This window comes from Xiphophorus hellerii, chromosome 2 (genome assembly GCF_003331165.1).
Source record: "Xiphophorus hellerii strain 12219 chromosome 2, Xiphophorus_hellerii-4.1, whole genome shotgun sequence".
Classification (NCBI taxonomy): domain Eukaryota; kingdom Metazoa; phylum Chordata; class Actinopteri; order Cyprinodontiformes; family Poeciliidae; genus Xiphophorus; species Xiphophorus hellerii.
The window spans coordinates 19,815,797-19,842,799 of NC_045673.1; the positions used below are offsets into that span (position 1 = coordinate 19,815,797).

Below are 27,003 nucleotides of genomic sequence, written 5' to 3' on the forward strand. Positions count from 1 at the left end.
TGTTTAATAATACATGTGGAATAATATGTCTTTATAAAAATACGTTCAGTAAACTTAAGGGACTTCAAAGTAAGCTGCATGTCTTGTTTAAGGTTGGCTTAGCGTTAATGTCGAGTAAATGGTTTATACAAAGACTAAAAAATATGCATACGGCACAAGGATTCTTTGATTCTGTTCAAAAATGCTTTGCCAATAGTTTTGTTTTAATCAGACTCTGAACAAAGATACACTAACTTCTCTTAGGTGTATAAGTGTGTTACATGAACGCAAGGAAAAGTCTCTTTTTTACACCAGAAGTGCTCCTACAGTAGAAATGTTAAAGATGAGCACAGTCTTAAACTGAAGTTGTTTTTTTTTTTTTTATTAGCAGTCTAGTTAAGGTCGTTTCGTTTGGCTGTTTCACACTCTTGTCTGCGTCCTTGTGCAGAAAATCAGTCATGACACAAAGAAATTCCGGTTTGGCCTTCCATCTGAGTCTCATATCCTTGGACTGCCAGTAGGTAATGAAATATCTCTGATAAATCTGTCCCAAAGTGTCTTGTTTAGAAGCAAGAACGTAGAAACATCTGAGCCAGTTTCACATCATTTGTACAGCAATGTTTTGATTTTAAAAACATCTAAATACTTGTAACTGTAAAGAAGCAAACACCTGATTAATATCGGATGAGCTGCATGGAAAAAAAAAAGCTTAATCTTTTCCCATTTTTGCTGAACATTTATCTTTCTTTTGGTCACATTTTGTCATTTGTCTTATGCTCCAGGTCAGCATGTTTACCTGTCGGCCAAGGTAAAAGGCAACCTGGTTGTCAAGCCTTACACTCCGGTGTCCAGCGATGAAGACCAGGGATTTGTTGACCTTGTGGTTAAGGTGGGGAACCTTGAATCAACAGAGTTGGTGTATTTTATGTGACTGGAAATGTCCCAGTGTCCAACAATAGTATGAAATCAAACGTCTTATTGGGGCCTGCCATGCAAAGCAATGGCAGGAACCTATTACTATTGTCGGAGAAAAGCGTCTCTTTAATTGGGGCCTGCCATGCAAAGCAATGGCAGGAACCTATTACTATTGTCGGAGAGAAGCGTCTCTTTAAGTTTCTTCTTTATTTTTCTTCCGTCACCGTTAATGCGGCTCATACCGCTGGGTGCACACCTACAAATGAGGTATCAAAATGTGCAGAAAATTCACGCCATTGGAGCTATTATTTTTGGTGGGATTTGGGGTTAACGTGGCGACATAATTCGCAAAAAACTACGAAAAAACCCCCATTATAAGTCAATGGGAAAAATCCTGGAAATACCCTATTTTTGAGGATTTTCTGTGTCGTCACAAATTCACCTAGAAATGCCATTCAAATTTCATTTTGTAGATACGTCTGTGATCTCTTCGAAAGTGAAGACGGCTCGTCGATACCAGTTACGGTTTGTCCACAATTTGCCTCTAAGCGACCCAAAGTTTCTCATTTTTCCGAAAATTACAGTGCTTCTCTCGCTGATTAGAGTGAGAGATGAAGACAACTTTTTCAGCCCAAATCATTTTTGAAATCGCCATCACGCCCACAAATATCGCACGATTAGTATCAAAATCGGTCCTGACATTGATACGCCTGTCTGCTCCGGTAAAATGTTTTCGAAATTTATCTAGACCGTACGGTTTTCTGTCACGGTGCTTCAGAGCAAAGTCATGCGACAGGATTTTCTGAGGCTGTCTGAGGCTCTCTCCCATGTATTTGAATAGAATTTCAGATCTGGGCACAACATTTCTTTCTCTCATCGCTGTAAATGTTCTGAGTGAGGTACAGATATGAATCTCGGGACTATCGCAGAAGACACATTGCCCTCTCATACGCTCGAAACGCTTTTCGAATATGTATTACGGTTCCCGAACAAGAAGGATTTGTTTCCAATGCTTTTTTGTCAGTAAAACGTGTTGGCTCAAACACACAATTGTGTGTTTGAGAGCTCAGAGCTCAGAGCTCACACCCTGCTGAGACCATTATTTGCCATAGCAACGGATCTCAAGAGGCTATTGGCTGCTGGTTTGGACTACGAATACGCATCGCTGTAGTTCTATCTATCCTCAGTTGAAACAGATCAGGACTGAACTGGCCTTTAGAACTACCTGCTGCTATGGGCTGTATATAACTGATTTAACTCAGTAACTGTTACACATGGGATTAGTTTTGAACTTTAAAATGAAGCTTAACAAAAATTTCACAATAAAAGCCTTGAATATTTTTACATCATGTAATTGCTCTTTTTGGCTTTATTTGACTTTTTCATCCAAAGCACTGTTACACATGGTATTAGTTTGGCCCTTTGAAATGAAGCTTAACAAAAATTTCAAAATAAAAGCATTGAATATTTTTACATCAGGAAATTGCTCTTTTGAGCTTTATATAACTGATTTAACCCAGCAATTGTTACACATGTGATTAGTGTGGCAATTTAAAATTAAGCTTGATGAAAATTTCAAAATAAAAGCCTTGAATATTTTTACATCAGGTAATTGCTGTTTTTGGCTTTATGTGACTTTTTCATCCAAAGCACTGTTACACGTGGTATTAGTTTGGCCCTCTGAAATGAAGCATACTGAACATTTCAAAATAAAAGCCTTGAATATTTTTACATCAACTACTTGCTTTTTCAGCATTATATAACTGATTTAACCCAATGACTATTACACATGGGATTAAAATAGACTGTTTTGCATGAGCAGCAGATAGATCCTCTATTGCACATGTGTCAAACTCAAGGCCCGCGGGCCACATGTGGCCGGCTACGTCATTTTATGTCGCCCTCTCCCCCCTACCACCGTTTTACAGCCCCATTGATTGACTTAAAATAGGTTTTGAGCACGAATTGACTACAACCTACATATCCCATAATGCCTTCCGATTCTTACCAACCAACATTACGGCTTCTCGCCACTAGAGTGCAGCAGAGTCACCTCAAGCTGATGATTAATTTTCCCAGCGAATAAAACTGAAAGATCGACAAGCTAACAAGCTAAAGAGCGAAGTCCCGTGATGTTTCAATCGAGGACTTTTACCGTCTACTGCCCCCTGATTTGATGCCACAGCTTCGACTCCATGCAGCTCGTGTTTTGTCCACGTTTGGAAGCACCTATCTGTGCGAACAGATGTTTTCAATAATGACTTTAAACAAGACCAAGCACAGATCGCGCATTACTGACGAAAACCTACACGCCGTTTTGCGGATTGCCACAGAATAGAACTAAAACCAGACATCGACGAACTGACCAGGGGAAAACGGTGCCAGACATCCGGCCAGAAAACATTGGTAAGCACAAACAAACTACATTTAAATAGAATGAATGTAAAACCAAAACTCAGTATACTGGAATATGCATATAGTTTATTGATTTTGCTTGTGTTTTGTTTATTTACAGAACACAACGCAATTTTTAAACTGAGCAGTAATTTTACATCCATGCAAACTCAAATGTAATATTTAAAACTTGAATACATAAAATCAGTTATTTAAAAGGTGTTGTATTTAAGAGGTGTTGTTTAAAAATAAAAAAGATAGCAATTTCTTTTTATTGCAGAGACATTAGATTCTTAAATTTATGGTATTCTTTAAATGTTGTAATTTTGGTTCATTGTAAACTTTACCTGTAAAAAGTTTGTAGAAATCTTTAACATAAGGTCAATATATATTTTTAAACTGTAATATGTTGTGTGTGTGTGCGTTATTGAAAATTTATATTTGTGAAAATCATTAGGTAAATGCTAATGAACTGCCTTCCTGCAGTTTATGAGCATTGTACTGTTACTAAACAGTTCAATGCAAGGTTCATTAGCGTTAGCATTTTAGCTTCAATAAGCTATTAGCTATTTATTTTACTTATAGCAATGTTTAGTATACTGAATGGAGTAAATCAATTACAGAAAATATCCTAGTGATTTCCCACATACTGATGAAAGCAATGACGCTAACATTAGCGTTTCTGCTGATTTTAGCTGATATACTTACTTTATAATACTGAATGGTGCACGTCCGCCTCGCTTAACGTTCTTGCGATTCTCCGCGTGCCACTGATTACGTCGCGGCTGTTCTTTAGCGTCGACGCCGATTTGTAGCGTGACGACGCCGGGCCCATGCCCGACGGGCGCGCCTTGGCAGGCCCCGGCTAAATTTCTTCCGAAATTTTCTAGTTGGGGCCTGCCATGCAAAGCAATGGCAGGAACCTATTACTCTACACCCAACAAAGTGTCTCTTTAATATTATTGGGGCCTGCCATGCAAAGCAATGGCAGGAACCTATTACTCTACACCCAACAAGCGTCTCTTTATTATAATTCTTTATTTTTCTTCCGTCACCGTTAATGCGGCTCATACCGCTGGGTGCACACCTACAAATGAGGTATCAAAACGTGCAGAAAATTCACGCCATTGGAGCTATTATTTTTGGTGGGATTTGGGGTTAACGTGGCGACATAATTCGCAAAAAACTACGAAAAAAACCCCATTATAAGTCAATGGGAAAAATCCTGGAAATACCCTATTTTTGAGGATTTTCTGTGTCGTCACAAATTCACCTAGAAATGCCATTCAAATTTCATTTTGTAGATACGTCTGTGATCTCTTCGAAAGTGAAGACGGCTCGTCGATACCAGTTACGGTTTGTCCACAATTTGCCTCTAAGCGACCCAAAGTTTCTCATTTTTCCGAAAATTACAGTGCTTCTCTCGCTGATTAGAGTGAGAGATGAAGACAACTTTTTCAACCCAAATCATTTTTGAAATCGCCATCACGGCCACAAATATCGCACGATTAGTATCAAAATCGGTCCTGACATTGATACGCCTGTCTGCTCCGGTAAAATGTTTTCGAAATTTATCTAGACCGTACGGTTTTCTGTCACGGTGCTTCAGAGCAAAGTCATGCGACAGGATTTTCTGAGGCTGTCTGAGGCTCTCTCCCATGTATTTGAATAGAATTTCAGATCTGGGCACAACATTTCTTTCTCTCATCGCTGTAAATGTTCTGAGTGAGGTACAGATATGAATCTCGGGACTATCGCAGAAGACACATTGAACTGTCATACGCTTTAAACGCTTTTCGAATATGTATTACGGTTCCCGAACAAGAAGGATTTGTTTCCAATGCTTTTTGTCAGTAAAACGTGTTTGCTCAAACACACAATTGTGTGTTTGACAGCTCAGAGCTCAGAGCTCACACCCTGCTGAGACCATTATTTGCCATAGCAACGGATCTCAAGAGGCTATTGGCTGCTGGTTTGGACTACAGATACGCATCATTGTAGTTCTATCTATAGTGGAAACCTCAGTTGAAACAGATCAGGACTGAACTGGCCTTTAGAACTATTTGCTGCTATGGGCTGTATATAACTGATTTAACTCAGTAACTGTTACACATGGTATTAGTTTGGAACTTTAAAATTAAGCATAATAATAATTTCAAAATAAAAGCCTTGAATATTTTTACATCAGGTAATTGCTGTTTTTGGCTTTATTTGACTTTTTCATCCAAAGCACTGTTACACATGGTATTAGTTTGGCCCTTTGAAATGAAGCTTAACAAAAATTTCAAAATAAAAGCTTTGAATATTTTTACATCATGTAATTGCTCTTTTTGGCTTTATATGACTTTTTCATCCAAAGCACTGTTACACATGGGATTAGTTCGGAACTTTAAAATGGAGCATAATAATAATTTCAAAATAAAAGCCTTGAATATTTTTACATCAGGTAATTGCGCTTTTTGGCTTTATGTGACTTTTTTATCCAAAGCACTGTTACACAATGGAATAGTTTGGCCCTCTGAAATGAAGCATACTGAAAATTTCAAAATAAAAGCCTTGAATATTTTTACGTCATGTAATTGCTCTTTTTGGCCGTATATGACTTTTTCATCCAAAGCACTGTTACACATGGGATTTGTTAGGAACTTTAAAATGGAGCATAATAATAATTTCAAAATAAAAGCCTTGAATATTTTTACGTCATGTAATTGCTCTTTTTGGCCGTATATGACTTTTTCATCCAAAGCACTGTTACACATGGGATTAGTTCGGAACTTTAAAATGGAGCATAATAATAATTTCAAAATAAAAGCCTTGCATATTTTTACATCAGGTAATTGCGCTTTTTGGCTTTATGTGACTTTTTTATCCAAAGCACTGTTACACATGGGATTCGTTCAGAACTTTAAAATGGAGCATACTGAAAATTTCAAAATAAAAGCCTTGAGAATTCTTACATGAGATTATTGCTGTTTTGAGCACTATATAACTGATTTTATCCAATGACTGTTATTCATGGGATTAGGTTGGCCCTTTGAAATGAAGTTTAACAAAACTTCCAAAATAAAAGCCTTGACAAAAATTTTAAATCGTACCGAATGGTGCACGTCCGCCTTGCTTAACGTTCTTGCGGTTCTCCGCGTGCCATTGATTATGTTGCGGCGTCCTTTAGCGTCGACGCCGATTTGTGGCGTGACGACGCCGGGCCCGAGCCCGACGGGCGCGCCTTGGCAGGCCCCGGCTAAATTTCTTCCGAAATTTTCTAGTTGGGGCCTGCCATGCAAAGCAATGGCAGGAACCTATTACTCTACACCCAACAAGCGTCTCTTTATTATAATTCTTTATTTTTCTTCCGTCACCGTTAATGCGGCTCATACCGCTGGGTGCACACCTACAAATGAGGTATCAAAACGTGCAGAAAATTCACGCCATTGGAGCTATTATTTTTGGTGGGATTTGGGGTTAACGTGGCGACATAATTCGCAAAAAACTACGAAAAAAACCCCATTATAAGTCAATGGGAAAAATCCTGGAAATACCCTATTTTTGAGGATTTTCTGTGTCGTCACAAATTCACCTAGAAATGCCATTCAAATTTCATTTTGTAGACACGTCTGTGATCTCTTCGAAAGTGAAGACGGCTCGTCGATACCAGTTACGGTTTGTCCACAATTTGCCTCTAAGCGACCCAAAGTTTCTCATTTTTCCGAAAATTACAGTGCTTCTCTCGCTGATTAGAGTGAGAGATGAAGACAACTTTTTCAACCCAAATCATTTTTGAAATCGCCATCACGCCCACAAATATCGCACGATTAGTATCAAAATCGGTCCTGACATTGATACGCCTGTCTGCTCCGGTAAAATGTTTTCGAAATTTATCTAGACCGTACGGTTTTCTGTCACGGTGCTTCAGAGCAAAGTCATGCGACAGGATTTTCTGAGGCTGTCTGAGGCTCTCTCCCATGTATTTGAATAGAATTTCAGATCTGGGCACAACATTTCTTTCTCTCATCACTGTAAATGTTCTGAGTGAGGTACAGATATGAATCTCGGGACTATCGCAGAAGACACATAGGCCTGTCATTCGCTCCAAACGCTTTTCGAATATGTATTACGGTTCCCGAACAGGAAGGATTTGTTTCCAATGCTTTTTGTCAGTAAAACGTGTTTGCTCAAACACACAATTGTGTGTTTGACAGCTCAGAGCTCAGAGCTCACACCCTGCTGAGACCATTATTTGCCATAGCAACGGATCTCAAGAGGCTATTGGCTGCTGGTTTGGACTACAGATACGCATCATTGTAGTTCTATCTATAGTGGAACCCTCAGTTGAAACAGATCAGGACTGAACTGGCCTTTAGAACTATTTGCTGCTATGGGCTGTATATAACTGATTTAACTCAGTAACTGTTACACATGGTATTAGTTTGGAACTTTAAAATTAAGCATAATAATAATTTCAAAATAAAAGCCTTGAATATTTTTACATCAGGTAATTGCTGTTTTTGGCTTTATTTGACTTTTTCATCCAAAGCACTGTTACACATGGTATTAGTTTGGCCCTTTGAAATGAAGCTTAACAAAAATTTCAAAATAAAAGCTTTGAATATTTTTACATCATGTAATTGCTCTTTTTGGCTTTATATGACTTTTTCATCCAAAGCACTGTTACACATGGGATTAGTTCGGAACTTTAAAATGGAGCATAATAATAATTTCAAAATAAAAGCCTTGAATATTTTTACATCAGGTAATTGCGCTTTTTGGCTTTATGTGACTTTTTTATCCAAAGCACTGTTACACAATGGAATAGTTTGGCCCTCTGAAATGAAGCATACTGAAAATTTCAAAATAAAAGCCTTGAATATTTTTACGTCATGTAATTGCTCTTTTTGGCCGTATATGACTTTTTCATCCAAAGCACTGTTACACATGGGATTTGTTAGGAACTTTAAAATGGAGCATAATAATAATTTCAAAATAAAAGCCTTGAATATTTTTACGTCATGTAATTGCTCTTTTTGGCCGTATATGACTTTTTCATCCAAAGCACTGTTACACATGGGATTAGTTCGGAACTTTAAAATGGAGCATAATAATAATTTCAAAATAAAAGCCTTGCATATTTTTACATCAGGTAATTGCGCTTTTTGGCTTTATGTGACTTTTTTATCCAAAGCACTGTTACACATGGGATTCGTTCAGAACTTTAAAATGGAGCATACTGAAAATTTCAAAATAAAAGCCTTGAGAATTCTTACATGAGATTATTGCTGTTTTGAGCACTATATAACTGATTTTATCCAATGACTGTTATTCATGGGATTAGGTTGGCCCTTTGAAATGAAGTTTAACAAAACTTCCAAAATAAAAGCCTTGACAAAAATTTTAAATCGTACCGAATGGTGCACGTCCGCCTTGCTTAACGTTCTTGCGGTTCTCCGCGTGCCATTGATTATGTTGCGGCGTCCTTTAGCGTCGACGCCGATTTGTGGCGTGACGACGCCGGGCCCGAGCCCGACGGGCGCGCCTTGGCAGGCCCCGGCTAAATTTCTTCCGAAATTTTCTAGTTGGGGCCTGCCATGCAAAGCAATGGCAGGAACCTATTACTCTACACCCAACAAGCGTCTCTTTATTATAATTCTTTATTTTTCTTCCGTCACCGTTAATGCGGCTCATACCGCTGGGTGCACACCTACAAATGAGGTATCAAAACGTGCAGAAAATTCACGCCATTGGAGCTATTATTTTTGGTGGGATTTGGGGTTAACGTGGCGACATAATTCGCAAAAAACTACGAAAAAAACCCCATTATAAGTCAATGGGAAAAATCCTGGAAATACCCTATTTTTGAGGATTTTCTGTGTCGTCACAAATTCACCTAGAAATGCCATTCAAATTTCATTTTGTAGACACGTCTGTGATCTCTTCGAAAGTGAAGACGGCTCGTCGATACCAGTTACGGTTTGTCCACAATTTGCCTCTAAGCGACCCAAAGTTTCTCATTTTTCCGAAAATTACAGTGCTTCTCTCGCTGATTAGAGTGAGAGATGAAGACAACTTTTTCAACCCAAATCATTTTTGAAATCGCCATCACGCCCACAAATATCGCACGATTAGTATCAAAATCGGTCCTGACATTGATACGCCTGTCTGCTCCGGTAAAATGTTTTCGAAATTTATCTAGACCGTACGGTTTTCTGTCACGGTGCTTCAGAGCAAAGTCATGCGACAGGATTTTCTGAGGCTGTCTGAGGCTCTCTCCCATGTATTTGAATAGAATTTCAGATCTGGGCACAACATTTCTTTCTCTCATCACTGTAAATGTTCTGAGTGAGGTACAGATATGAATCTCGGGACTATCGCAGAAGACACATAGGCCTGTCATACGCTCCAAACGCTTTTCGAATATGTATTACGGTTCCCGAACAGGAAGGATTTGTTTCCAATGCTTTTTGTCAGTAAAACGTGTTTGCTCAAACACACAATTGTGTGTTTGACAGCTCAGAGCTCAGAGCTCACACCCTGCTGAGACCATTATTTGCCATAGCAACGGATCTCAAGAGGCTATTGGCTGCTGGTTTGGACTACAGATACGCATCATTGTAGTTCTATCTATAGTGGAACCCTCAGTTGAAACAGATCAGGACTGAACTGGCCTTTAGAACTATTTGCTGCTATGGGCTGTATATAACTGATTTAACTCAGTAACTGTTACACATGGTATTAGTTTGGAACTTTAAAATTAAGCATAATAATAATTTCAAAATAAAAGCCTTGAATATTTTTACATCAGGTAATTGCTGTTTTTGGCTTTATTTGACTTTTTCATCCAAAGCACTGTTACACATGGTATTAGTTTGGCCCTTTGAAATGAAGCTTAACAAAAATTTCAAAATAAAAGCTTTGAATATTTTTACATCATGTAATTGCTCTTTTTGGCTTTATATGACTTTTTCATCCAAAGCACTGTTACACATGGGATTAGTTCGGAACTTTAAAATGGAGCATAATAATAATTTCAAAATAAAAGCCTTGAATATTTTTACATCAGGTAATTGCGCTTTTTGGCTTTATGTGACTTTTTTATCCAAAGCACTGTTACACAATGGAATAGTTTGGCCCTCTGAAATGAAGCATACTGAAAATTTCAAAATAAAAGCCTTGAATATTTTTACGTCATGTAATTGCTCTTTTTGGCCGTATATGACTTTTTCATCCAAAGCACTGTTACACATGGGATTTGTTAGGAACTTTAAAATGGAGCATAATAATAATTTCAAAATAAAAGCCTTGAATATTTTTACGTCATGTAATTGCTCTTTTTGGCCGTATATGACTTTTTCATCCAAAGCACTGTTACACATGGGATTAGTTCGGAACTTTAAAATGGAGCATAATAATAATTTCAAAATAAAAGCCTTGCATATTTTTACATCAGGTAATTGCGCTTTTTGGCTTTATGTGACTTTTTTATCCAAAGCACTGTTACACATGGGATTCGTTCAGAACTTTAAAATGGAGCATACTGAAAATTTCAAAATAAAAGCCTTGAGAATTCTTACATGAGATTATTGCTGTTTTGAGCACTATATAACTGATTTTATCCAATGACTGTTATTCATGGGATTAGGTTGGCCCTTTGAAATGAAGTTTAACAAAACTTCCAAAATAAAAGCCTTGACAAAAATTTTAAATCGTACCGAATGGTGCACGTCCGCCTTGCTTAACGTTCTTGCGGTTCTCCGCGTGCCATTGATTATGTTGCGGCGTCCTTTAGCGTCGACGCCGATTTGTGGCGTGACGACGCCGGGCCCGAGCCCGACGGGCGCGCCTTGGCAGGCCCCGGCTAAATTTCTTCCGAAATTTTCTAGTTGGGGCCTGCCATGCAAAGCAATGGCAGGAACCTATTACTCTACACCCAACAAGCGTCTCTTTATTATAATTCTTTATTTTTCTTCCGTCACCGTTAATGCGGCTCATACCGCTGGGTGCACACCTACAAATGAGGTATCAAAACGTGCAGAAAATTCACGCCATTGGAGCTATTATTTTTGGTGGGATTTGGGGTTAACGTGGCGACATAATTCGCAAAAAACTACGAAAAAAACCCCATTATAAGTCAATGGGAAAAATCCTGGAAATACCCTATTTTTGAGGATTTTCTGTGTCGTCACAAATTCACCTAGAAATGCCATTCAAATTTCATTTTGTAGACACGTCTGTGATCTCTTCGAAAGTGAAGACGGCTCGTCGATACCAGTTACGGTTTGTCCACAATTTGCCTCTAAGCGACCCAAAGTTTCTCATTTTTCCGAAAATTACAGTGCTTCTCTCGCTGATTAGAGTGAGAGATGAAGACAACTTTTTCAACCCAAATCATTTTTGAAATCGCCATCACGCCCACAAATATCGCACGATTAGTATCAAAATCGGTCCTGACATTGATACGCCTGTCTGCTCCGGTAAAATGTTTTCGAAATTTATCTAGACCGTACGGTTTTCTGTCACGGTGCTTCAGAGCAAAGTCATGCGACAGGATTTTCTGAGGCTGTCTGAGGCTCTCTCCCATGTATTTGAATAGAATTTCAGATCTGGGCACAACATTTCTTTCTCTCATCACTGTAAATGTTCTGAGTGAGGTACAGATATGAATCTCGGGACTATCGCAGAAGACACATAGGCCTGTCATACGCTCCAAACGCTTTTCGAATATGTATTACGGTTCCCGAACAGGAAGGATTTGTTTCCAATGCTTCTTTTCAGTAAAATGTGTTTGCTCAAACACACAATTGTGTGTTTGACAGCTCAGAGCTCAGAGCTCACACCCTGCTGAGACCATTATTTGCCATAGCAACGGATCTCAAGAGGCTATTGGCTGCTGGTTTGGACTACAGATACGCATCATTGTAGTTCTATCTATAGTGGAACCCTCAGTTGAAACAGATCAGGACTGAACTGGCCTTTAGAACTATTTGCTGCTATGGGCTGTATATAACTGATTTAACTCAGGAACTGTTACACATGGTATTAGTTTGGAACTTTAAAATTAAGCATAATAATAATTTCAAAATAAAAGCCTTGAATATTTTTACATCAGGTAATTGCTGTTTTTGGCTTTATTTGACTTTTTCATCCAAAGCACTGTTACACATGGTATTAGTTTGGCCCTTTGAAATGAAGCTTAACAAAAATTTCAAAATAAAAGCTTTGAATATTTTTACATCATGTAATTGCTCTTTTTGGCTTTATATGACTTTTTCATCCAAAGCACTGTTACACATGGGATTAGTTCGGAACTTTAAAATGGAGCATAATAATAATTTCAAAATAAAAGCCTTGAATATTTTTACATCAGGTAATTGCGCTTTTTGGCTTTATGTGACTTTTTTATCCAAAGCACTGTTACACAATGGAATAGTTTGGCCCTCTGAAATGAAGCATACTGAAAATTTCAAAATAAAAGCCTTGAATATTTTTACGTCATGTAATTGCTCTTTTTGGCCGTATATGACTTTTTCATCCAAAGCACTGTTACACATGGGATTTGTTAGGAACTTTAAAATGGAGCATAATAATAATTTCAAAATAAAAGCCTTGAATATTTTTACGTCATGTAATTGCTCTTTTTGGCCGTATATGACTTTTTCATCCAAAGCACTGTTACACATGGGATTAGTTCGGAACTTTAAAATGGAGCATAATAATAATTTCAAAATAAAAGCCTTGCATATTTTTACATCAGGTAATTGCGCTTTTTGGCTTTATGTGACTTTTTTATCCAAAGCACTGTTACACATGGGATTCGTTCAGAACTTTAAAATGGAGCATACTGAAAATTTCAAAATAAAAGCCTTGAGAATTCTTACATGAGATTATTGCTGTTTTGAGCACTATATAACTGATTTTATCCAATGACTGTTATTCATGGGATTAGGTTGGCCCTTTGAAATGAAGTTTAACAAAACTTCCAAAATAAAAGCCTTGACAAAAATTTTTAATCGTACCGAATGGTGCACGTCCGCCTTGCTTAACGTTCTTGCGGTTCTCCGCGTGCCATTGATTATGTTGCGGCGTCCTTTAGCGTCGACGCCGATTTGTGGCGTGACGACGCCGGGCCCGAGCCCGACGGGCGCGCCTCGGCAGGCCCCGGCTAAATTTCTTCCGAAATTTTCTAGTTGGGGCCTGCCATGCAAAGCAATGGCAGGAACCTATTACTATTGTCGGAGAGAAGCGTCTCTTTAATCTTTATTTTTCTTCCGTAACCGTTAATGCGGCTCGTACCGCTGGGTGCACACCTACAAATGAGGTATCAAAACGTGCAGAAAATTCACACCATTGGAGCTATTACTTTTGGTGGGATTTGGGCTTAACGTGGCGACATAATTCGCAAAAAACTACGAAAAAAAACCCATTATAAGTCAATGGGAAAAATCCTAGAAATACCCTATTTTTGAGGATTTGCTGTGTCGTCACAAATTCACCTAGAAATGCCATTCAAATTTCATTTTGTAGATACGTCTGTGATCTCTTCGAAAGTGAAGACGGCTCGTCGATACCAGTTACGGTTTGTCCACAATTTGCCTCTAAGCGACCCAAAGTTTCTCATTTTTCCTAAGGTTAGAGGGCTTCTCTCGCTGATTAGAGTGAGAGATCAAGACAACTTTTTCAACCCAAATCATTTTTGAAATCGCCATCACGGCCACAAATATCGCACGATTAGTATCAAAATCGGTCCTGACATTGATACGCCTGTCTGCTCCGGTAAAATGTTTTCGAAATTTATCTAGACCGTACGGTTTTCTGTCACGGTGCTTCAGAGCAAAGTCATGCGACAGGATTTTCTGAGGCTCTCAGGCTGTTTCACTAACACTTCACACCTTGGTGTGAAACTTATTTAACATAGCAAAGGATCTCAAGAGGCTATTGGCTGCTGATTTGGACTACAAATACGCATCATTGTAGTTCTATCTATCCTCAGTTGAAACAGATCAGGACTGAGAACTGGCCTTTAGAACTACGTGCTGCTATGGGCTGTATATAACTGATTTAACTCAGTAACTGTTACATATGGGATTAGTTTGGAACTTTAAAATTAAGCATATTGAAAATTTCAAAATAAAAGCCGAAATGAAGCATACTGAAAATTTCAAAATAAAAGCCTTGAATATTTTTACATCATGTAATTGCTGTTTTTGGCTTTGTATGACTTTTTCATCCAAAGCACTGTTACACATGGGATTAGTTTTGAACTTTAAAATGAAGCTTAACAAAAATTTCACAATAAAAGCCTTGAATATTTTTACATCATGTAATTGCTCTTTTTGGCTTTATTTGACTTTTTCATCCAAAGCACTGTTACACATGGTATTAGTTTGGCCCTTTGAAATGAAGCTTAACAAAAATTTCAAAATAAAAGCCTTGAATATTTTTACATCAGAAAATTGCTCTTTTGAGCTTTATATAACTGATTTAACCCAGCAATTGTTACACATGGGATTAGTGTGGCAATTTAAAATTAAGCTTGATGAAAATTTCAAAATAAAAGCCTTGAATATTTTTACATCAGGTAATTGCTGTTTTTGGCTTTATTTCACTTTTTCATCCAAAGCACTGTTACACATGGTATTAGTTTGGCCCTTTGAAATGAAGCTTAACAAAAATTTCAAAATAAAAGCCTTGAATATTTTTACCTCTGGTAATTGCTGTTTTTGGCTTTGTATGACTTTTTCATCCAAAGCACTGTTACACATGGGATTAGTTCGGAACTTTAAAATGGAGCATAATAATAATTTCAAAATAAAAGCCTTGAATATTTTTACATCATGTAATTGCTTTTTTTGGCCGTATATGACTTTTTCATCCAAAGCACTGTTACACATGGGATTAGTTTGGAACTTTAAAATGGAGCATAATAATAATTTCAAAATAAAAGCCTTGAATATTTTTACATCATGTAATTGCTGTTTTTGGCTTTGTATGACTTTTTCATCCAAAGCACTGTTACACATGGGATTAGTTTGGCCCTTTGAAATGAAGCATACTGAAAATTTCAAAATAAAAGCCTTGAATATTTTTACATCAGCTACTTGTGTTTTGAGCATTATATAACTATTTTAACCCAAGGACTATTACGCATGGGATTAGTTTGGCCCTTTGAAATGAAGGTTAACAAAACTTCCAAAATAAAAGCCTTGACAACATTTTAAATCGTACCGAATGGTGCACGTCCGCCTCGCTTAACGTTCTTGCGGTTCTCCGCGTGCCACTGATTACGTCGCGGCGTTCTTTAGCGTCGACGCCGATTTGTGGCGTGACGACGCCGGGCCCATGCCCGACGGGCGCGCCTTGGCAGGCCCCGGCTAAATTTCTTCCGAAATTTTCTAGTTGGGGCCTGCCATGCAAAGCAATGGCAGGAACCTATTACTATTGTCGGAGAGAAGCGTCTCTTTAATCTTTATTTTTCTTCCGTAACCGTTAATGCGGCTCGTACCGCTGGGTGCACACCTACAAATGAGGTATCAAAACGTGCAGAAAATTCACACCATTGGAGCTATTACTTTTGGTGGGATTTGGGCTTAACGTGGCGACATAATTCGCAAAAAACTACGAAAAAAAACCCATTATAAGTCAATGGGAAAAATCCTAGAAATACCCTATTTTTGAGGATTTGCTGTGTCGTCACAAATTCACCTAGAAATGCCATTCAAATTTCATTTTGTAGATACGTCTGTGATCTCTTCGAAAGTGAAGACGGCTCGTCGATACCAGTTATGGTTTGTCCACAATTTGCCTCTAAGCGACCCAAAGTTTCTCATTTTTGCTCAAATTAGAGTGACAGCCGATCTAGGTTCAGATCTGGGCACAACATTTCTTTCTCTCATCGCTGTAAATGCTCTGAGTGAGGTACAGATATGAATCTCGGGACTATCGCAGAAGACACATTGCCCTCTCATACGCTCGAAACGCTTTTCGAATATGTATTACGGTTCCCGAACAAGAAGGATTTGTTTCCAATGCTTTTTTGTCAGTAAAACGTGTTTGCTCAAACACACAATTGTGTGTTTGAGAGCTCAGAGCTCAGAGCTCACACCCTGCTGAGACCATTATTTACCATAGCAACGGATCTCAAGAGGCTATTGGCTGCTGGTTAGGACTACGAATACGCATCACTGTAGTTCTATCTATCCTCAGTTGAAACAGATCAGGACTGAGAACTGGCCTTTAGAACTACCTGCTGCTATGGGCTGTATATAACTGATTTAACTCAGTAACTGTTACACATGGGATTAGTTTGGAACATTAAAATTAAGCATACTGAAAATTTCAAAATAAAAGCCTTGAATATTGTTACATCATGTAATTGCTCTTTTTGGCTTTGTATGACTTTTTCATCCAAAGCACTGTTACACATGGGATTAGTTCGGAACTTTAAAATGGAGCATAATAATAATTTCAAAATAAAAGCCTTGAATATTTTTACATCAGGTAATTGCTGTTTTTGGCTTTATGTGACTTTTTCATCCAAAGCACTGTTACACGTGGTATTAGTTTGGCCCTCTGAAATGAAGCATACTGAAAATTTCAAAATAAAAGCCTTGAATATTTTTACATCATGTAATTGCTGTTTTTGGCTTTGTATGACTTTTTCATCCAAAGCACTGTTACACATGGGATTAGTTCGGAACTTTAAAATGGAGCATAATAATAATTTCAAAATAAAAGCCTTGAATATTTTTACATCATGTAATTGCTGTTTTTGGCTTTGTATGACTTTTTCATCCAAAGCACTGTTACACATGGGATTAGTTCGGAACTTTAAAATGGAGCATAATAATAATTTCAAAATAAAAGCCTTGAATATTTTTACATCATGTAATTGCTCTTTTTGGCTTTATTTGACTTTTTCATCCAAAGCACTGTTACACATGGTATTAGTTTGGCCCTTTGAAATGAAGCATAATGAAAATTTCAAAATAAAAGCCTTGAATATTTTTACATGACGTAATTGCTCTTTTTGCCTTTATTTGACTTTTTCATCCAAAGCACTCTTACACCTGGTATTAGTTCAGAACTTTAAAATGAAGCATACTGAAAATTTCAAAATAAAAGCCTTGAATATTTTTACATCAGGTAATTGCTCTTTTTGGCTTTATGTGACTTTTTTATCCAAAGCACTGTTACACAATGGAATAGTTTGGCCCTCTGAAATGAAGCATACTGAAAATTTCAAAATAAAAGCCTTGAATATTTTTACGTCATGTAATTGCTCTTTTTGGCCGTATATGACTTTTTCATCCAAAGCAATGTTACACATGGGATTTGTTCGGAACTTTAAAATGGAGCATAATAATAATTTCAAAATAAAAGCCTTGAATATTTTTACATCAGGTAATTGCGCTTTTTGGCTTTATGTGACTTTTTTATCCAAAGCACTGTTACACAATGGAATAGTTTGGCCCTCTGAAATGAAGCATACTGAAAATTTCAAAATAAAAGCCTTGAATATTTTTACATCATGTAATTGCTCTTTTTGGCCGTATATGACTGTTTCATCCAAAGCACTGTTACACATGGGATTAGTTCGGAACTTTAAAATGGAGCATAATAATAATTTCAAAATAAAAGCCTTGAATATTTTTACATCAGGTAATTGCGCTTTTTGGCTTTATGTGACTTTTTCATCCAAAGCACTGTTACACATGGGATTAGTTCGGAACTTTAAAATGGAGCATAATAATAATTTCAAAATAAAAGCCTTGCATATTTTTACATCAGGTAATTGCGCTTTTTGGCTTTATGTGACTTTTTTATCCAAAGCACTGTTACACATGGGATTCGTTCAGAACTTTAAAATGGAGCATACTGAAAATTTCAAAATAAAAGCCTTGAGAATTTTTACATGAGATTATTGCTGTTTTGAGCACTATATAACTGATTTTATCCAATGACTGTTATTCATGGGATTAGGTTGGCCCTTTGAAATGAAGTTTAACTAAACTTCCAAAATAAAAGCCTTGACAAAAATTTTAAATCGTACTGAATGGTGCACGTCCGCCTTACTTAACGTTCTTGTGGTTCTCCGCGTGCCATTGATTATGTTGCGGCGTTCTTTAGCGTCGATGCCAATTTGTAGCATGACGACGCCGGGCCCAAACCCCACGGGCGCGCCTTGGCAGGCCCCGGCTAAATTTCTTCCGAAATTTTCTAGTTATAATTCTTTATTTTTCTTCCGTAACCGTTAATGCGGCTCATACCGCTGGGTGCACACCTACAAATGAGGTATCAAAACGTGCAGAAAATTCACGCCATTGGAGCTATTACTTCTGGTGGGATTTGGGCTTAAAGTGGCGACATAATTCGCAAAAAACTACGAAAAAAACCCCATTATAACTCAATGGGAAAAATCCTAGAAATACCCTATTTTTGAGGATTTGCTGTGTCGTCACAAATTCACCTAGAAATGCCATTCAAATTTCATTTTGTAGATACGTCTGTGATCTCTTCGAAAGTGAAGACGGCTCGTCGATACCAGTTACGGTTTGTCCACAATTTGCCTCTAAGCGACCCAAAGTTTCTCATTTTTCCTAAAGTTAGAGGGCTTCTCTCGCTGATTAGAGTGAGAGATCAAGACAACTTTTTCAACCCAAATCATTTTTGAAATCGCCATCACGGCCACAAATATCGCACGATTAGTATCAAAATCGGTCCTGACATTGATACGCCTGTCTGCTCCGGTAAAATGTTTTCGAAATTTATCTAGACCGTACGGTTTTCTGTCACGGTGCTTCAGAGCAAAGTCATGCGACAGGATTTTCTGAGGCTCTCAGGCTGTCTCACTGACACTTCACACCTTGGTGTGAAACTTATTTAACATAGCAACGGATCTCAAGAGGCTATTGGCTGCTGATTTGGACTACAAATACGCATCATTGTAGTTCTATCTATCCTCAGTTGAAACAGATCAGGACTTAACTGGCCTTTATAACTACTTGCTGCTATGGGCTGTATATAACTGATTTAACTCAGTAACTGTTACACATGGGATTAGTTTGGCCCTTTGAAATGAAGCTTAACAAAAATTTCAAAATAAAAGCCTTGAATATTTTTACATCAGAAAATTGCTCTTTTGAGCTGTATATAACTGATTTAACCCAGCAATTGTTACACATGGGATTAGTGTGGCAATTTAAAATTAAGCTTGATGAAAATTTCAAAATAAAAGCCTTGAATATTTTTACATCAGGTCATTGCTCTTTTTGGCTTTATTTGACTTTTTCATCCAAAGCACTGTTACACATGGTATTAGTTTGGCCCTTTGAAATGAAGCATACTGAAAATTTCAAAATAAAAGCCTTGAATATTTTTACATGACGTAATTGCTCTTTTTGGCTTTATTTGACTTTTTCATCCAAAGCACTGTTACACATGGTATTAGTTTGGCCCTTTGAAATGAAGCATACTGAAAATTTCAAAATAAAAGCCTTGAATATTTTTACATGACGTAATTGCTCTTTTTGGCTTTATTTGACTTTTTCATCCAAAGCACTGTTACACATGGTATTAGTTTGGCCCTTTGAAATGAAGCATACTGAAAATTTCAAAATAAAAGCCTTGAATATTTTTACATGACGTAATTGCTCTTTTTGGCTTTATTTGACTTTTTCATCCAAAGCACTGTTACACATGGTATTAGTTTGGCCCTTTGAAATGAAGCATACTGAAAATTTCAAAATAAAAGCCTTGAATATTTTTACATGACGTAACTGCTCTTTTTGGCTTTATTTGACGTTTTCATCCAAAGCACTGATAAACATAGGATTAGTTTGGCGCTTTGAAATGAAGCTTAACAAACATTTCAAAATAAAAGCCTTGAATATTTTTACATCAGCTACTTGTGTTTTGAGCATTATATAACTATTTTAACCCAATGACTGTTACGCATGGGATTAGTTTGGCCCTTTGAAATGAAGTTTAACAAAACTTCCAAAATAAAAGCCTTGACAACATTTTAAATCGTACTGAATGGTGCACGTCCGCCTCGCTTAACGTTCTTGCGGTTCTCCGCGTGCCACTGATTACGTCGCGGCGTTCTTTAGCGTCGACGCCGATTTGTGGCGTGACGACGCCGGGCCCAAGCCCGACGGGCGCGCCTTGGCAGGCCCCGGCTAAATTTCTTCCGAAATTTTCTAGTAGTTCTTTATTTTTCTTCCGTAACCGTTAATGCGGCTCATACCGCTGGGTGCACACCTACAAATGAGGTATCAAAACGTGCAGAAAATTCACGCCATTGGAGCTATTACTTCTGGTGGGATTTGGGCTTAACGTGGCGACATAATTCGCAAAAAACTACGAAAAAAACCCCATTATAACTCAATGGGAAAAATCCTAGAAATACCCTATTTTTGAGGATTTGCTGTGTCGTCACAAATTCACCTAGAAATGCCATTCAAATTTCATTTTGTAGATACGTCTGTGATCTCTTCGAAAGTGAAGACGGCTCGTCGATACCAGTTACGGTTTGTCCACAATTTGCCTCTAAGCGACCCAAAGTTTCTCATTTTTCCTAAAGTTAGAGGGCTTCTCTCGCTGATTAGAGTGAGAGATCAAGACAACTTTTTCAACCCAAATCATTTTTGAAATCGCCATCACGGCCACAAATATCGCACGATTAGTATCAAAATCGGTCCTGACATTGATACGCCTGTCTGCTCCGGTAAAATGTTTTCGAAATTTATCTAGACCGTACGGTTTTCTGTCACGGTGCTTCAGAGCAAAGTCATGCGACAGGATTTTCTGAGGCTCTCAGGCTGTCTCACTGACACTTCACACCTTGGTGTGAAACTTATTTAACATAGCAACGGATCTCAAGAGGCTATTGGCTGCTGATTTGGACTACAAATACGCATCATTGTAGTTCTATCTATCCTCAGTTGAAACAGATCAGGACTTAACTGGCCTTTATAACTACTTGCTGCTATGGGCTGTATATAACTGATTTAACTCAGTAACTGTTACACATGGGATTAGTTTGGCCCTTTGAAATGAAGCTTAACAAAAATTTCAAAATAAAAGCCTTGAATATTTTTACATCAGAAAATTGCTCTTTTGAGCTGTATATAACTGATTTAACCCAGCAATTGTTACACATGGGATTAGTGTGGCAATTTAAAATTAAGCTTGATGAAAATTTCAAAATAAAAGCCTTGAATATTTTTACATCAGGTCATTGCTCTTTTTGGCTTTATTTGACTTTTTCATCCAAAGCACTGTTACACATGGTATTAGTTTGGCCCTTTGAAATGAAGCATACTGAAAATTTCAAAATAAAAGCCTTGAATATTTTTACATGACGTAATTGCTCTTTTTGGCTTTATTTGACTTTTTCATCCAAAGCACTGTTACACATGGTATTAGTTTGGCCCTTTGAAATGAAGCATACTGAAAATTTCAAAATAAAAGCCTTGAATATTTTTACATGACGTAATTGCTCTTTTTGGCTTTATTTGACTTTTTCATCCAAAGCACTGTTACACATGGTATTAGTTTGGCCCTTTGAAATGAAGCATACTGAAAATTTCAAAATAAAAGCCTTGAATATTTTTACATGACGTAATTGCTCTTTTTGGCTTTATTTGACTTTTTCATCCAAAGCACTGTTACACATGGTATTAGTTTGGCCCTTTGAAATGAAGCATACTGAAAATTTCAAAATAAAAGCCTTGAATATTTTTACATGACGTAACTGCTCTTTTTGGCTTTATTTGACGTTTTCATCCAAAGCACTGATAAACATAGGATTAGTTTGGCGCTTTGAAATGAAGCTTAACAAACATTTCAAAATAAAAGCCTTGAATATTTTTACATCAGCTACTTGTGTTTTGAGCATTATATAACTATTTTAACCCAATGACTGTTACGCATGGGATTAGTTTGGCCCTTTGAAATGAAGTTTAACAAAACTTCCAAAATAAAAGCCTTGACAACATTTTAAATCGTACTGAATGGTGCACGTCCGCCTCGCTTAACGTTCTTGCGGTTCTCCGCGTGCCACTGATTACGTCGCGGCGTTCTTTAGCGTCGACGCCGATTTGTGGCGTGACGACGCCGGGCCCAAGCCCGACGGGCGCGCCTTGGCAGGCCCCGGCTAAATTTCTTCCGAAATTTTCTAGTATTCTTTATTTTTCTTCCGTAACCGTTAATGCGGCTCATACCGCTGGGTGCACACCTACAAATGAGGTATCAAAACGTGCAGAAAATTCACGCCATTGGAGCTATTACTTCTGGTGGGATTTGGGCTTAACGTGGCGACATAATTCGCAAAAAACTACGAAAAAAACCCCATTATAACTCAATGGGAAAAATCCTAGAAATACCCTATTTTTGAGGATTTGCTGTGTCGTCACAAATTCACCTAGAAATGCCATTCAAATTTCATTTTGTAGATACGTCTGTGATCTCTTCGAAAGTGAAGACGGCTCGTCGATACCAGTTACGGTTTGTCCACAATTTGCCTCTAAGCGACCCAAAGTTTCTCATTTTTCCTAAAGTTAGAGTGCGTCTCTGGCTGCTTAGAGTGAGAGATGAAGACAACTTTTTCAGCCCAAATCATTTTTGAAATCGCCATCACGCCCACAAATATCGCACGATTAGTATCAAAATCGGTCCTCACATTGATACGCCTGTCTGCTCCGGTAAAATGTTTTCGAAATTTATCTAGACCGTACGGTTTTCTGTCACGGTGCTTCAGAGCAAAGTCATGCGACAGGATTTTCTGAGGCTCTCAGGCTGTTTCACTAACACTTCACACCTTGGTGTGAAACTTATTTAACATAGCAACGGAACTCAAGAGGCTATTGGCTGCTGATTTGGACTACAAATACGCATCATTGTAGTTCTATCTATAGTGAAACCCTCAGTTGAAACAGATCAGGACTTAACTGGCCTTTATAACTACTTGCTGCTATGGGCTGTATATAACTGATTTAACTCAGTAACTGTTACACATGGGATTAGTTTGGCCCTTTGAAATGAAGCTTAACAAAAATTTCAAAATAAAAGCCTTGAATATTTTTACATCAGAAAATTGCTCTTTTGAGCTGTATATAACTGATTTAACCCAGCAATTGTTACACATGGGATTAGTGTGGCAATTTAAAATTAAGCTTGATGAAAATTTCAAAATAAAAGCCTTGAATATTTTTACATCAGGTCATTGCTCTTTTTGGCTTTATTTGACTTTTTCATCCAAAGCACTGTTACACATGGTATTAGTTTGGCCCTTTGAAATGAAGCATACTGAAAATTTCAAAATAAAAGCCTTGAATATTTTTACATGACGTAATTGCTCTTTTTGGCTTTATTTGACTTTTTCATCCAAAGCACTGTTACACATGGTATTAGTTTGGCCCTTTGAAATGAAGCATACTGAAAATTTCAAAATAAAAGCCTTGAATATTTTTACATGACGTAATTGCTCTTTTTGGCTTTATTTGACTTTTTCATCCAAAGCACTGTTACACATGGTATTAGTTTGGCCCTTTGAAATGAAGCATACTGAAAATTTCAAAATAAAAGCCTTGAATATTTTTACATGACGTAATTGCTCTTTTTGGCTTTATTTGACTTTTTCATCCAAAGCACTGTTACACATGGTATTAGTTTGGCCCTTTGAAATGAAGCATACTGAAAATTTCAAAATAAAAGCCTTGAATATTTTTACATGACGTAACTGCTCTTTTTGGCTTTATTTGACGTTTTCATCCAAAGCACTGATAAACATAGGATTAGTTTGGCGCTTTGAAATGAAGCTTAACAAACATTTCAAAATAAAAGCCTTGAATATTTTTACATCAGCTACTTGTGTTTTGAGCATTATATAACTATTTTAACCCAATGACTGTTACGCATGGGATTAGTTTGGCCCTTTGAAATGAAGTTTAACAAAACTTCCAAAATAAAAGCCTTGACAACATTTTAAATCATACTGAATGGTGCACGTCCGCCTCGCTTAACGTTCTTGCGGTTCTCCGCGTGCCACTGATTACGTCGCGGCGTTCTTTAGCGTCGACGCCGATTTGTGGCGTGACGACGCCGGGCCCAAGCCCGATGGGCGCGCCTTGGCAGGCCCCGGCTAAATTTCTTCCGAAATTTTCTAGTTTATATTATGCTACCTTATACACCAGCAGCTTGTCTAAAGCTGACTTACATGTAATTAATTTCTTACCCACTGTTTTACAAGGCATTTAGGGATCGCTTTGTACATTTAAAATGCTCTCATTTGCCAACACATTTTTATTTATGCATATGAATTTATTTTTTAAGTAAGTTTTCTAAAGGTTAGTGAATCACAGGGAACTCCTTAAATATCAAGTAATTTTACGTGTGCATGATTGTTCCCAAGACCCATCTCCAGTTCTCCAGAGCAACAAGGTTAACCAGAGGTCCTAACACTTCCTGATAAGCAGTACATCAAGTGCATTTGATAAGCAATACATTTATGGTACTCTGCCTTTGCTTCAGATATACTACAAAGGGACCCACCCAAACTACCCAGATGGGGGGCAAATGTCTCAGTACCTGGACAACATGGCCATTGGAGACTCTATTGACTTCAGGGGACCCAACGGACTTCTCATCTACAAAGGCAAAAGTATGGAGTCTGTTGCATCTCAAAGAAGTAAAAGACACTGCTGCGTATTGACTGTTTTTACCAGCAGATGGCACTGTGTTGCAATAGGAGGATGAAACTCTGATTTCCACTCTCCAAGCTTGTTTTCTGTCTCCTCTTATTAGGTATGTTTTCTATCCAAGCCAACAAGAAGACGGAGCCAGTTGTTCAGAAGTTTAAACATGTTGGAATGATCGCTGGTGGAACAGGTATGTATGTTCATTACGAACTATTTCAGTTTTATCCTATTCATGCAGGCACTTTATTCAAATAAGTGGCTGAAATTATTGTAACACGTGTCTACCTATCACACTTAAATAACTCCACAGTAGGTAAAATAATTTTTAGCTGTGCATCAGCTGATATTTTTACAAAACAAGATTTATTTTAACCTTTGTATCTCATCAGCCGGGTATCTGGTACTAACTTTCTGGCTCTGATTGCCTCAGGTATCACCCCAATGCTGCAGCTGATCCGACGGATCACATCAGATCCTTCCGACAACACCAAGTGCTCTCTCATATTTGCCAACCAGGTCACTTGTTTTGGGTTTTTATTGTTTTAGCAAACATTGTGAGTGTGGCTGCATGTTGAACATTCCTGTGTTTATTTTTGTCTACCTCAGACTGAGAAAGATATTTTACTGTGGGATGAGCTGAAGGATGTGCAGAAGAATCACCCTGAGAAGGTTAAAGTCTGGTACACTTTGGACAAGCCTTCAAAAGGTGAGACTGCAGGAACAAAATGTTGATTAGAGTTTCGCTGTAAAATCCTTTTACATCTTCAACAGAACCAGGAACCCAGTAAAAGTCTTTTTCCCAAAGCACTAGAAGAGAAGATGTCTACTAAGGTTTTATTGTTATTTTTATTTTATTTTTTTCCAGAGTTCTATGTTCAGTTTTTAAAAGGCTTTGGATCACAAAAATAAAATAATTATCTTATCCCTTTACTAAATTTTGCTTAAAATGTATCAGATTTGTGAGTTTGTATTTTGTCTGTATTAGTTCCTCACATAAAGGCAACACATAGCCGCTGAGGTTTGGTCCGCTAGAGAGACACACTTGGTCTTCAGTGGGGTTGTTGTTTGGACTTCTCAGAAGAAGAGATGTGTGGTTGGAAGGATAAATAAAGAAGAAACTGGCCTCTCTCACGCTGCCAAAAATATTTTTTATCTTTCACGACAAGATGGGTTAAAAATGACATACAGAGGAAGTGTTTAATCTTGAAAGAGAAGAAGCTAACGGAAGCCAAAATGATCTTCTGGTTTACATTTGCATTTTTAGTAGTATCATTTCAATGCTTAAGCTAAATATAAATAAGTACATTTCTTGATTAAAGCTGATCAAACAAGTTTCTCCATTTATTCTTTTTATCTGTATTTGCAGACTGGAACTACAGTTCAGGGTATGTGACCCTTGAGATGATCAAGGATCACATCCCTGCTGCGTCCAGAGATGTACTGATTGTCCTCTGCGGACCTGCACCGATGATCCGTAATGCTTGTCTGCCAAATCTGGAAAAACTGGGACACACAAAAGAAAACATCTTTGCATACTAGACATGTTCAACAAATGGTTATTGTTTTTTTGTTTTTTTAAAGGTAAAAAAAATAAAATAAAATCTTAACAGCATGCAATTTTATTAAATGCTTAACAACCACCTAATCCAAGAGAGATTTAAAATAAAGTGTTGCTACACTTCACTTGTGCATCGGTTTTGTGTAGCTGGTTTGTCCTACTCCTGTTCTGTAGCTTACTATTACAATCACTGTGTCCTCTATAAAACTCACTCTGAGCCACTATGCTTTAAATAAGCGAAACTGCATTTCATAAGAAATTAACTTTCTTTTGTTTGTTAATGTTATTTAATTCAGAAGTTACTATAAAGATGCATGAAGTGCAATAAAACAAACTTGAAGTTTCTGGCTTTTAATGTCATAAAGAACAGGAAAATCTGGTATAGCGTGAGCTCAAGAATACCGTTTAACATGGGAGTCTTGCTTTTGTGTTCCTTTACTTGCACTGACAGATTTGTCATAATTTGTC

General features: G+C 37.6%; 1 protein-coding gene across 2 annotated transcripts in view; it reads left to right on the forward strand.

The window, feature by feature from the left end:
- Nucleotides 1-26,879, forward strand: part of cyb5r2 (cytochrome b5 reductase 2) — a 28,639-nt gene extending 1,760 nt beyond the window's left edge. For both annotated transcript variants that reach the window (XM_032586807.1, XM_032586797.1), the window contains 7 exons: nucleotides 428-500; nucleotides 762-868; nucleotides 24,811-24,940; nucleotides 25,084-25,167; nucleotides 25,408-25,493; nucleotides 25,584-25,683; nucleotides 26,344-26,879. In XM_032586807.1, the coding sequence (XP_032442698.1) occupies nucleotides 428-500; nucleotides 762-868; nucleotides 24,811-24,940; nucleotides 25,084-25,167; nucleotides 25,408-25,493; nucleotides 25,584-25,683; nucleotides 26,344-26,516 (753 nt within the window). In that variant the 3' untranslated portion in view covers nucleotides 26,517-26,879. The remainder of the gene's footprint in view (nucleotides 1-427; nucleotides 501-761; nucleotides 869-24,810; nucleotides 24,941-25,083; nucleotides 25,168-25,407; nucleotides 25,494-25,583; nucleotides 25,684-26,343) is intronic.
- Nucleotides 26,880-27,003: the final 124 nt, after the last annotated feature.